Source organism: Primulina eburnea, chromosome 14 (genome assembly GCF_022965805.1).
Source record: "Primulina eburnea isolate SZY01 chromosome 14, ASM2296580v1, whole genome shotgun sequence".
NCBI lineage: Eukaryota > Viridiplantae > Streptophyta > Magnoliopsida > Lamiales > Gesneriaceae > Primulina > Primulina eburnea.
In genome coordinates, this window is record NC_133114.1 from 1593649 (window position 1) to 1607214 (window position 13566).

Here is a 13566-nt window from a genome sequence, read left to right on the forward strand (position 1 = left end):
ATTAATATCTTTCTTTAGGTGGATTGGACCTCAACTGTGAATTTTAAGTCGGGCGGGGGGAGACTTGTGGCCACCTGGGCTGTAGCCCGGGTGGCCCAATATATATATATATTTTTAGTATGTATTAGTTTTTGTCCAGTCTAGATCCAAATTACATAAGCCCGGGTGGCCCAATTGTTTTTTTTTTAGTATGTATTAGTTTTTGTCCAGTCCAGGTCCAAATTCCATAAGCCCATGCTCCAAAGTCCAATTGTTTGATATTGTCTAAGGAAAAAAAATGGAAGACGCTTGAAGAAGCTGAGAAACAAACCCTCCTCCCAAGTCCCAACCCGTCGTGTCGCTCATCTCCTCTCCCAGCATCAGCCGTGAGCCGCCGCACCACCTTATCCCGGAGTTCCAAACACCGTCGCGAGATCAGCCATCGACAGCCCCAAGCTCTGCACGGCTGCGCCTTCTTCAGTTCTTCCTGTGCTGTGCGGCTGTGCCAAATCGAAGAAGAAGCCACTCGATTTCAGCTCCTGTTCTTGCGTTCGATACTTCGATTCTTGCTCGATTTAGGTATGTGTTCGATATATCATGTTTTGGATAATAAATGTAATGACTTTTGCTGTTGCTTCAGATTTTCAATTCCCGAGTTTGAAATTCTCTCTGATGAATTTGAAGTGGTTCCTTTCTTTGAATATTAACTGTTAACTTACTGGAAGTTATAAAGGAAACAATATTGAGTCATTAGGATTTAGGCATATTGAAGTTTAATTTCATGAATGCATTCTGTTGATTGACCAAGTATATGAAAAATGGTCCCGGCTGTGTGGTGTGGCTGCTGATATAGCACGAAGATATTGTACGTTCAGAAAATTTTGACCTACGAAAAATTTGAGAAGCTTATTTGGATTCAATGAAAGTCGATTTCCGCCGCTCGTAGGTTTTCCTTGTTCTAGCTTGGTGATAGAATCTGATGCCTCGGCTTTTGACAATCTGATACCTTGTTTGGACAGATCATTTCGTTCCCTACTTTCATCTTACTTAAGCAATGATTGTCCACTTAACTAGCGTGCCCACGTGAGAGTAAGGCCTCTCTTGTGGAAGCAGTGACCCTTTAGCTAGCCGATAAACCCTTCAATTGAATCACCGATGATGGTTGCTACTATTTTATTTGAAATACTTATTTTATTTATTAATTTGTTTATATATTTATCTATTAAATAAATTTATATCTAAATATTATGTAATATTATTGTCAAGCTGTAAATTGGGTGTCAATAATAGGCACCGACTGGCGTCTTCATCCTGTTGACCCCTATAGGACACAATCTTGGTTTTGAAATAAATTGTTGCTTGCCTGCACTTTTAAAAAAAGAAATTAATTAATTATAAATGTGACAGCTGCCGTGATCATAATTGGTTTTATTGAATTTGCACTTTCTTGGAAGGTCACACTTTGTTTTGGTGCTGCCGTTTCATCTAACATTAAATGAATGATTTTGGAGATATTCATTTTATTTTGATCTTCTTTAATTTTTATTGCAGGATGATGAAAATATAATATTACATTGTCAATGTTTTGTCGGTTTCTGAGTCTTACGAGTTCAATAACCAAAATATTGAAGATCTTGTTAATGAGAAACTTTTTGTGACTACGATGAACATGTATCATAGTTATGATTTTAATAGTTATGAATTATTTTATTTTTTGTGGAAAAATTTTTAGCCCGGGTAGATTTCAAATCCTGACTCCGCCACTGCTATCGGCTGTTCGTTTCCGACGGAAGAAGCATACAATGGCAGAACTAAGCTTGGGAGTCCTGATTGATATTGTGGATGAGGAATGGATGAGAGACACTCTGCCTGATGATGGTAATTCTTCTATGGGAACTTGGGTTAGGATAAATTTTGAATTTTGTTGTTTAAAATATCATACCCTTTTGAGTATTAATGTAATGAAGGATTTTTTGATTTTTTCGATTCCTTTGTCTCTTCAGATCTTCCTCTGCCTCCAATACTTGCTTCGAGGACCGATGATACTGAGGATTCGAGTATGTTAGTTTTCAAATTTTGAATAAATTTCCTTGAAATGATGCTAATATTACCAGGGAAATCACTATCATTTGAAATATATGTCTTGAATTGGTTATTTGCCATTGAAGCTGCATTTGTCAACATGTTTCTAGTATAGTTTATTCGGGATAGACTCTATGAAAGGATGATGGAAGTCACATGGAATGGTTGGTGGTCGGATCATTTCGAAAAGGGCTTGAAATGTAGGATGACTAGAACAAGTTCAAGGCTTCAAGTAGTGAATAGTATTTGTGTATTTTTCAAATAACACCATTTTTTTGTCACTGTTCTTATTTCTTGTCAGCTTAAATGCCACAGTTCAGTCTGGTTTTTTATCTGAAGAAATATTCAAAGAGGAGGTTGAGAGCACCTTTCGTTAGGGCATTGAGTTAAATCATAAACCAATATCCTCTAGTGAAACTACGTCCAAGGAGGAAATTGAGCCAACTATCTGGCTTTTAAGTTTTATGGTTGGTGACCTTGATATACTTATAATATAATCGAACGACTGAAAAAAACAGGTAATTGTTAGTTTATTCAATTTGATTTAGATCAGCTTGAGCCCAAAACTAAAGCATTATTGTCACACATCTAATTTGAATTTTATGTGGGCACGTCCTTGAGTAGTAGATGCTTTTTTATTCGGAAATTCGTTGGTTAAGTTAGTTATTGTTAAAGTTATATTGACCTTAGTCATAATTGAGAATTTGACTCACAAATCATTGTCTGTTGTTTGTTTTGAGTTACTTCTGAATAACGCTGTAGTTTTTATTGCAGGTTTATCATCCTAGCTGTATAGCCTCTGCTGTTTTTACCATGGTTTTGTAGTTCTGTGGCATGACTCATTATATGATTAAAGTGTGAATGTCTAACACAAATTAGGTGTACTTTTGTCTTGTTACAATCTAAATCCTTGCATTGGATTTCTTTTTCTTGAATGTTAACGTGGAAATATATCATTTTCCTTTTTTTCTTCTTACAAATGATGAAGATTTAATCTGGGGAAAATTCCGAATTCCAGGGGGACTTGGGAATAAAATGCCAATCTTTGAACTCTTCATACCTGCATGCAAATTTATGTTTTCTTTAAGTGAATGATATAATATTTTTCTCACGCCATCACTTTATTCTTACATAATATTTTGTTTGTACTTGATCTTCGTTTACGTGATATCTAAGATTGATTTACTTTTGTGTATGTTGTATTTGATTGTTGTATTTGATTGTTTCTTAGATCAGGAGACTCAACAAGTTGAGACAGATACTTGGCATGATCTTGCTTTGGGCAACCAATGAAGTTCCAACCAAGGAGGGTACTACTTGGTTACATTATGGTGACTGTAGTAATGTTGTTGTCTTTATACTTAGATATTTGAACCATGTTGGAAAAATTGTACCTTTCGATGGCGATAATGTGATTGTTTTGTTTAATAGATTCAATTTTGATCTTTATGCCTTGTTTGTGCTCAATTTGGCTTGTTTGACAAGCTCAATTGGGTTGAGCTAAGTGTAAATAATTGTTCGAACCATGTTCAACAGTTCAAGCCTAAAATATGGTGATTCGAACTTGAATCTAACTAAAACGAACTGAAGTTCTGATTGGATTTTTTTTATCATTTCAGTTCTTTTTTAGTGAATAACATTAATTAAAATAAGGTAAAAAGAGTTATGAACAAGTACATTGAGCATCCCTATGAGATAACAAGTATCAAACCAATAGAACCAATGATACCATCACCAATTACACGGGGCATACCCCGATTCTAGAAACAAGCAAAGACGATCATATCCACACACAAACATAAATAATAATAATAAAAAAAAATAATAATTCAATAAGAGCTTATATCCAGATGATTTGGCGAACATCGAACAGTAATAATCTTGATTTTCATAATGATATCCTCATAGCACGACATTTCTTCTTCAAAAAGAGCTTGATTGCATGCATTCCAAATGTTGTAGACACATGCTGCCACTGCAATTGAACTTAGACAATGCAGAATTACTTCTGTAGACACCTCATAAAGCTTTCGGAACGCATGTTGCAGATCCCATGATTTTACGCATGCCTAGCCATTCTTTGATGTCGTTCCATATTCTGTTTGACACAACACAAGAAAAATAGATGATCAGCTGATTCCTCACTGTTATTACAAAGTACACACATCTTGTTCTCAATATAGAATTGTCAATCCTTAGTCAGGAATTTACCGTGTGCAAACCACATGCCAAAACGATGTTTGGGGAGTATGCAATGTTTCCAAATGACAGGTTTCCATGGTCGTCGTCCTTTTTGAACAAAGAATTCATAATCTCGAGCAAGACCACCATGAAATCCGAACCAACTCCAACAGCTTCCCTGCACTGTGAGCCGAGGGTTGTCTAAGTAGAAGAACATCTCGAATTCTCAGAATTTGTTTAATCAAAGGAGACTCACCTTTCTTCCAATTCCATTCCCAAACACTACCAAACCATACATGGATCTCATTCACCCATTTCACCTGCATGCTATCCTTCTTCATATGAATCTTCCATAACGTTTTTGCAATCAAATCATTGTTCTGAGCCAATTAATTCTTAGCCCCATGCCCCCATCTTCATTTTGTCTACAAAACATGTTCCAAGAGATAGGAGGATGGTTCGAGGGCTACATAAACTTCTTATAAATCATGTAAATGTCATCCACGATATTTGAAATGAGCTACTGGTGGTCGGAGTATGACCAAATAATTTGGATTGCTAGTTTCAGCAAAAACAAATTACAAAACCTTTTCAAACTAACTATATATACTACGTGTGTGTGTGTGTGTGTATATTGCTCACCTTCTCCTTACGTAGTCAACCAGCGGAGGAAATGAGTGGAAGAGATGTGGTGAGGCTGAAGTGGTGGGTTTGGATTCAGGAAATGGAGGTGGATGGATATCTGTGCTCGGAGGAGGAGGTGGGCGTGAAACGTCTGCCATATTTATTGTTTTAAAAGTACTAGAAATTTTTTTTTCTTCAAATTTTCGGCCATGTACTAAACTCCATGAAAATATTTTTACAAAATATTTTATCCTTTAAAATAAAACCTCAACCAACTAGCATTTTAAAAATCAAGTGAAATAGTCATGAAATTGAAATCGTCACATGTTTTACCAAACTAAAAAGCAATAAATTTGAAAAGTATAGCCCATACTAACCCTCTCAAAAATCTCTCAAAAACATAAATAAATAGTCTTAAAATCTTTAACGTAAATCATGAACCATAAATCGTAAATGCGGAAAAGTAGAAGCGCTGGTCCTCGGGTTGTAAGGCTTGAGATTTATTAGTCTTCATTGACGTGATATTCGAAGATATGAGAATGCATGACATGTAATGAGGGGTACTTAATGAAATGATGAAGTATGGCATGGAAAAGGCATGAAAAATAGAATTTTTGAATGTATGGCCGAAGCCATACCGCACCCGCGCTCAGAAAGGTACCGCACCCGCGGTATATGGCCAGAAGGTTGGGAAATTTGTACAGAACCATGACCGCACCCGCGGTCGTCAAATTTTAGAAAATGAAAGTGCTGCCGAAGGCTATGCGCACCCACGCTAAAGGACCTACCGCACCCGCGGTCATGCGTGTATATTGAAGAATAAGACATGTGTCCTTGGCCATGCAAATATATGAGTTGTCTTCTTTCCTTTCATTTCAGAATGCTGAGGGCCGAGAGAATCCAAGGAGAAAGCTTCCATTTCTTTTGATCTTAGACTTGTGATTTTGAATGATCTAGTGGTCCGATTTTCGATACGAGTTCATTTCCGCAATCCTTGCGTTAAGGGCTTCAATGGGATGTAAGTATGATTGATTTTCAGCATGATTCAGATTTAATGTGTTGAAGAAATGATGATTTTGTTAGAAATATGTGTTCTTGAGATTATGAACATCGTAGATATGTAAACGGATCGATTACCGGATACCGTATGAGATTGTTATCAATTTCCAGCATATATATATATTGAGTTGCTATAGATTTTGGGATACTAATGAGTGTGATGTTGATATATGTTGAGGTTTGAGTTATCGGTATTGAGAACTACGCAGTTATGCTGTCGAATTATACCGAGAATGATTATTGACTTGTTCAAGACTTGATGTGAGTTATATATTGATAGAATGCATCTTTACATTGTCATTTCAGATTAGAATTGACAGAGTTGACATCCCGACTTCGAGACTTCGATAGATTCCTACGACAAGAAAGGTATAACTCATGTGAACACGGGAAGACATGACTCGATTCAGACTTAATACGAGTTTCCCAAAATCACATACTAGATTATTGTTTATATTTGATTATGATTATGTCTTGTTTATAGATTTATATTCAAGCATTTGAGATAGGAGTCATTGACAGATTGTCAAACTATACGTTCGGTGTATCGGCGCATAGGAGCAGATCATCTCTGATTGTAGACATTCGATACAGATATGACCGAAGTCTAGGAATAAGACGTACCGTCACCCCGATTGGGAGGGTAGGTGACAGACCAGTGACGTCTTATTCATACCGGGATCCCTAGATTTAGAGTTGAGTTGAGTCAAGACATGAGTTGATTTCATTGCATGCTTATACTGATTGGTTTCATAGATGATGAAATCTACTATTGTTATTGCCTTTAATCATGAGTTATGATTGTGTATTCACTTGCATGATATGCATGTATACATGTTTTATACTGGGATTTGTTCTCACCGGAGTTTCCGGCTGTTGTTGTGTCTGTATGCGTGCATAACGACAGGTGGGGCAGGATCTGGGTCACGAGCAAGATGAGAGATCAAGACATTGTGGTGATTTCGGGCATAGCAGACTACTAGTTGTTTGTACTAGACCTGTACTGGAGTTTCTGAACACTAGTGTATGATTGTACTAAAACAGAGTTTGTATGTACAATATGTTTGTTTAATCGAATAAAGAATAGACTCATGCTTTAGTTATACATTTGATTTAATGTTAAAAGCAAAATTTTGACCCGCATTTTATAGTAAAGGTCCAATTAATCCCCAAAAGAATCGAGTTAGAGCCCGGGTCCCCACACGCGTTGTGTGCACCGACAATCCAGCAAAATCAACCATCAAGCCCTCCCTCAAACTCACCTGCATCCATCACTCCTAGTGAGTCTAAAGACTCATCACACCATAATCTTTATAACAAATAATACATATAATATCGCATGCAACAGTGAAAATACTTTTACATAAAAATAACATTTCATGACATGCATAAATAAACCTCAACTTTTTCCTTAACATGACATAACATGAAACCTTTAACATGATCATAAACATTTTCCTTTTCCTTTTTCTTTGTTGAATTCAGATCGTTAATTGTGACTTTCCACAAACCTGAAAAAGTCGATGGATCCATCTACATGTAACCACAGTACTGGGCGGCGGGGACATCAGCGACACTCTCACCCGTCAACTGAGCCTTGGCCTATCCTTTTTCGAATAGAAATACGATCGTCGGGGTTCCCTCTGGGGCCTTTTCCCATAAATGGGTTCTCTCGGGGGCCTTTTTCCCTCACGATATTCCCACTCTTACCGTCACCACATAACCGTTACCACATATTCGTAATAATGGAAATACGATCGTCGGGCTCCCACTGGGACCGTCACCCTCACGACATCTCCAATATTAACGAATTAGTCACAATTACTTCACTTTCTCCAACATTTACATTCACATCACTTTATAAAATCATGCATAACATAACATTTTTGTTTTTGAAACCAAGCATGCAACACGTCTTTTAAATGTCTTCCTTAAATCATAAAAATCAAATAGACATTTAAAAATCATAATTTAATCATGAACATTTCGTAAACATTTAAAAATAATCATAATATCATAAAAACAGCATTTATGGCATTGTCATGACATTTACTAATTTTAGGTGTAAAAAGACCGTTTTACCCTAGACGTAAAATTTCCCGTTTTTGAATTTTTCTTAATTCCATTGACCCTAACATGTCCCAAATAATTATTTAAGCCTACATGAATTTTCTCATATTTTTTATTTGGCCTAAATCTAGGACTTTTAATTTATTCTTTAAATAAGTCATATTACTGCGTTTTAATCCCGAATTAAACCAAACTTTAATATAAAATTCTCAAATTAAAAACTTAGACTTATAATAATTATTTAAGCTTAAACCTAATTTTTCATAATTTTATGAAGCCTAAAACTAGGCTTTTTAATTAATTCGTTAATTAGCATTTCGTGCGGCGATTAAATCTCGAATAAATCCAAAACTCATTATTTTGATCCCAAATTTTAAACATAACATTTTTAAGATTTATTCTACCCTTCCAAGTCATGAGCCACCCCTTTGGACCCATGGATTCAATTTTAGTCTAATTAAATTCGAAATTGACACCTTATCGAACACACCGAGTCATCTCCTAATTTACTCGAGCCACGCCCGAGCCACCTTGAGCCAAAACCTAGCCAACCCATCTAGGGACCCTGCTGACCAAGCCCAGCCCCAAAAACATGACCCTAACCCGCTCAAAAAGCCTACTGAACTCGACCCAATTCTGCACTATCCTAGAACTCACGCCTATAGATTCCTAGTGACACTAGGACCCCTCCAGCCGAGCCACCACCGAGCCCACCTGTCCCTGACCACCCCTGGACCACGCCCAGACCAAGCCCAGACCAACCCAGCCCCTGGAACCCTCCCGTGAGCCACCTGGATCAGAAGGCAGCAACGAGCGACCCATGCTCCTCTCACGGTTACAGGTTTCGCTCAGGGGCGGAGCTATGGTGGGGCTGGGTTGGGCTCCAGCCCCACCTAATTTTAAAAAAAAATTTATATATATATGTTTTATTTTAAAAATTTTATTGATAGCCCCACCTAATTTTTTTTAAAAAATATATATATATATATATATGTTTTATTTTAAAAATTTTATTGATTAGCCCCAAACTCAATCTATATTTTCTCTTTTTTTCACTTGTCCATCTTTATTATTTTCTCTCAAACTATTACAATTTTCATTATTTCAAATGGCCGTAACTTCATCATCGATAGCCATTTTTCAAAATTGATTGTAGATTCGGAAAACCCACGGCCTAAGCTTTCTTTTAATACCAAAATTTCGAAGTTTCTTTGTCGTCTTGAAATCAGCCGTCGCCCATCGGTTGCCGTTTTCACCGAAAATCATGAGGAAATCTTAGTGTTAGACTTTCTACGGTTCGTTCTTGTTGTTCTTAGTTAGATTTAAAATTTTAAAGGTAATTTCAGATTTTAGTGTTTCGAAATTTGGGTATTTTGGTTTTCTTGAATTTCGATAATTGATATATATTAAATTGTTGATTGTAAGTACTATATTTCAGCCGATTGCTGGCCATGAAAGATTTCAGAATTATGTCGAAGATTATTTGAGACAAATAAGTCAGGAACCTACGATTTGATTGACAGGTGATTTATATATTTTTATCTACGTCGTTTACTTATTTATCGATTCTGATATATTTATTTAATTTACAGGTTGATTCGTCTTGTTTTAACTCTCCCCGTTTCTACATCAACAACGGAACGAGCATTTTCAGCAATGAAACTTGTTAAAACAGCTCTTCGTAACAAAATGGAAGCAGAGTTTTTTGGAGATTCTATGGTAATCTACATCGAACGAGATTTGGTTGAAAAAATTGATAACGATTTAATAATTAATGAGTTTTATTCTAAGAAGAATCGAAGAGCACAACTTCAGTAGTGTTTTAGCTTCATGTTTTTTAAGGTATTAAATATTAAATACTCTTGTTCTATGTTTTCATGAAGACAGTGTTTACATATTTTTTATTTTAAATTTTTTATTTAATTATTTATTTTATTAAATACCATATGGGACGGAGCCAGCCCCAGATAATTTTGTATCCTGGCTCCGCCCCTGGTTTCGCTCATGCCTTCCCTGGACCCAACCATACCAGACCTTGCACCACCCCATCTAGGCTCTCCCTAGGACCCTTATGACTAGACCTAGCCCAGCTCAAAGCCCCCAGGCCGAGCCATCTCCTCCCTGCGCCAGCTGCTACCCTGCGCTGCCTTCTTGTGCTCTCGGGTGGAGTCCTTGTTAGCAAGGACTCCTCCCAACCCCTGTTTTTCGAGTCCTAGCGTGGCTAGGACTCTTCCCTTGACTCAACCACGTCCCTAGCCAGGCCTTGGTCCCAACCAACCCCAAGCCTAGCCTTCCATCCCATAAAACCGAATCACCCCATATGCATGACAGACTTTTCCTGAACCAGGTAGCTACGCTATTTTTTTTCCAGTGTATACGGTGGTGTTCTAGGCCTCTAACTTATGTAAAAACATACTTTGATCGTAGCCTAGTCACGACAGCCTCTTTTGAACACAATAAATATGCTTTTTGGCTCAAAACTCATAAGCTTAATGCATGTAGGTGAATTAAAACGAAAATAAACATGACAACTTGGTGCTTTTCATGCATACGTAATTAAAAATAATACTACGATGTGATAGACGAGAAAAGGAGATATATGGCGTGTCTTTGCGTTATATTCGCACGAAAAACCGTTGACGACGAAGAACGGGACGAAACCTAGGCTATCTTCTCCTTGAACCCCTTCGAATTTTTCTTCCCAAAGTGTGTTTGTGTGTGCCGTGGGGTTTGAGTGGTTGGGAGAGAGTTTTTCGGAATTAAAAGAGTGTGGCCGTGAGTTTTGGTTTGTAAAATCAAGGGTTTTGGTGCTCAATAATTTTAAATAGCTAATTAATTTGTTAATTAGGCTTAGGCCTATTAAGCCACTAAATTAAGCCCATTAGCCTAAATTAGAATTTAATAAAATGCTATCAAAGCTTTTGTTTAAATAAATTTGTGAATTTATTAGCTGGGTTGCCAAAAAACCCGCATTTTGGTTGAAAAATCAACACCGATAAAGTTCACGTCCCGGCGTATAAAATCACCTCAAAACCCCTTATTTTCAAAAATATGAAAAACCAACAACCATATTTTAAATAATTAAAAACAATTATTTAATAAAAACATTTTACGTTTTTCAGCCTCGGTCCCCGTTCCTCGATCGCAACTCGAATAACCTTTTAAAAATATATTTTAATGCAACCATGTAAAAATATATTTTAAACATGTAAATATGCACCACATAATTAATTTATACAATTAAAACATTTGATTAAAATACAAAGGAATTTAATAATTCAAATGCACGTGGTTCGTGTGGACCTTAAAATTTTCGGGACGTTACAGGGCGAGTATTTTGCGGGTGATGAAAAGTTGGAAACTTTTGATATTGATGAGGATGAAGCGTGAGTGGATATCAGGGTGAGGAGGAGAAGAACCACAATGGAAAGAAGCAAATTGAGAGTTGTAGATTTGCTTCTGCTCAAGAGGAATTCTTCGATTCAAATGATGGTAATCTTTTTTATTCCAGAATTTGGAAATAATTTAATGCAATTTTCGCTCCAAGATACATGAAATCCAATCTTTACTATTTTTCTTCATATATGAAGTGTGTTTGTTGATAGATCTGACATCAGGCTGTTTTCAAAGTGGGTAAAATTATTATGAAGCAATGTCCAGTTGATTAGAATATGCTTAGGCATTATGTGAATCTTTTCGACTTAGTGGGATATTCTTAACTGAATCTTGGGAAGGAGTTCTTTTTGTTTAATTTTATTTGAACTATTTCGTGGTTGGCACAAATATTGTTTTGTTGATTTTGATGCCAACATCTACCAAGTATGAATTAATGCATTCAATCGTGTCAAAATTTTCAAAGCAACTGTATAACGTTGACTATATCGACAAATATACACAGACAAGGCGAAAGTCCCGATCTTTAAAATGTATAAAGATGTTTACATGGTTAAATTTCACAATAGTTTCTGCTTAATATCCATATTCATTTCAGAGACTTTGTGCCATAACTCTAAACTGCATAGTTTTGAACTCTTAAATTACGTGGTTGGAGAGGAAGATTACCTCTGTTTCATTCTCATCTGGATAGATATGATTTCTAACAGTAATACTTGATTCTGATTCACAGATTTCTCCTCTGACGTGTCTATTTCAAGATCTTATGTTCTAGAACTGAATGCCTTTGGGCTTGTTCTTCTTGAGGAAATTGAAAGGAGAAAAAATGCAGAGGAAATATGACTTTAACTTGACGTCAGTGGGAGCAGATCAGTAGCCTTATGCATCATGCTGGGTTAACATTTCCTGGACCCGCCATCTACTAGTGGTAGCACACAGTTTGACAATATGATCGATATGTTTTCCCAGGAAGTTTTAGTCAGCACATTTGTTGCTGAAGCAGTTGGAAGAGGTCAAGCTTCAGAAGAAGCTGAAGAAGCTGATGTCTCAATAATTGAATCAAAAGAAAAGAGATATCGCGGTTACATGACCGGCTGCAATACTATGAGACTGTTAATCATGAAATGTCCGAGAGGAATTTTGTGGGTAAGTTTTTCAAATTGTATTTTCTTACATCGGCCTCATATGTGGACCTTGGACAATCAGTTGATTCTTGTTTCACGATAAGAGAATGCCTTGTTGATAAATTGGTTGTTTTCTTGATCTTTTGACCTGAAATTATTCCAACTATTATTTCTGAAAAGATTGACGTTAGACCTTCTCTCATGTATGTCTGTTTGGTAAGGTTTCTTCGAAAGATTTTAGATGTACACTGACATGAGAAAATATAACAAAGCAAAGAAAACAATAAAGGGTGTGGTAAAATAAAAGTAAAGCCTCGCCGCTTAAATTTACCATGAAATGAAAAGGAAAAATATTTTAATTCCCCATGCTTGTAGCTACTGTCAACATCACTAAATGAGTTGAGGTATGCATCAAACATAACTGTGCATGTTATGAAAAAAGATTTTCCCTAGTTATACTGCTCCGCTACAGTTCTAGGAAGCGGTCCCCAAAGTCAGCATAACTACGTGTCTTTTCTCACATTATAATCACACACAATGGCCCAAAAAAGAACTGATGTAGGTTGAGTTAAACTCGAGATGGGATATACCTCAACTCATTTAGTGATGTTGACAGTAGCTACAAGCATGGGGGGTTAAAAGATTGTTCCTTTTCATTTCATGGTAAATTTAAGCGGCACGGCTTTACTTTTATTTTACCACATCCTTTATTGTTTTCTTTGCTTTGTTATATTTTCTCATGTCAGTGTACATCTAAAATCTTTCGAAGAAACCTTACCAAACAGACATACATGAGAGAAGGTCTAACGCCAATCTTTTCAGAAATAATAGTTGGAATAATTTAAGGTCAAAAGATCAAGAAAACAACCAATTTATCAACAAGGCATTCTCTTATCATGAAACAAGAATCAACTGATTGTCCAAGGTCCACATATGAGGCCGATGTAAGAAAATCCAATTTGAAAAACTTACCCACAAAATTCTTCTCGGACATTTCATGATTAACATTCTCACAGTATTGCAGCCGGTCATGTAACCGCGATATCTCCTTTCT

At 36.5% G+C, this 13566-nt stretch overlaps 1 protein-coding gene across 2 annotated transcripts; it reads left to right on the plus strand.

Moving 5' to 3' along the window:
* Positions 1–242: 242 nt before the first annotated feature.
* LOC140813132 (anaphase-promoting complex subunit 13-like) lies at positions 243–3622 on the plus strand. 2 transcript variants are annotated; one of them, XM_073171580.1, is made up of 4 exons: positions 243–558; positions 1712–1880; positions 1983–2036; positions 3293–3622. In XM_073171580.1, exons 2-4 carry the CDS (start codon positions 1782–1784, stop codon positions 3563–3565), a joined length of 426 nt encoding a protein of 141 aa, XP_073027681.1. In that variant the 5' UTR covers positions 243–558; positions 1712–1781; the 3' UTR covers positions 3566–3622. The 2 variants fall into 2 exon arrangements, with proteins under 2 accessions (XP_073027681.1, XP_073027682.1); XM_073171581.1 differs by having other exon boundaries at positions 260–558; positions 1712–1857; positions 3293–3510.
* Positions 3623–13566: the final 9944 nt, after the last annotated feature.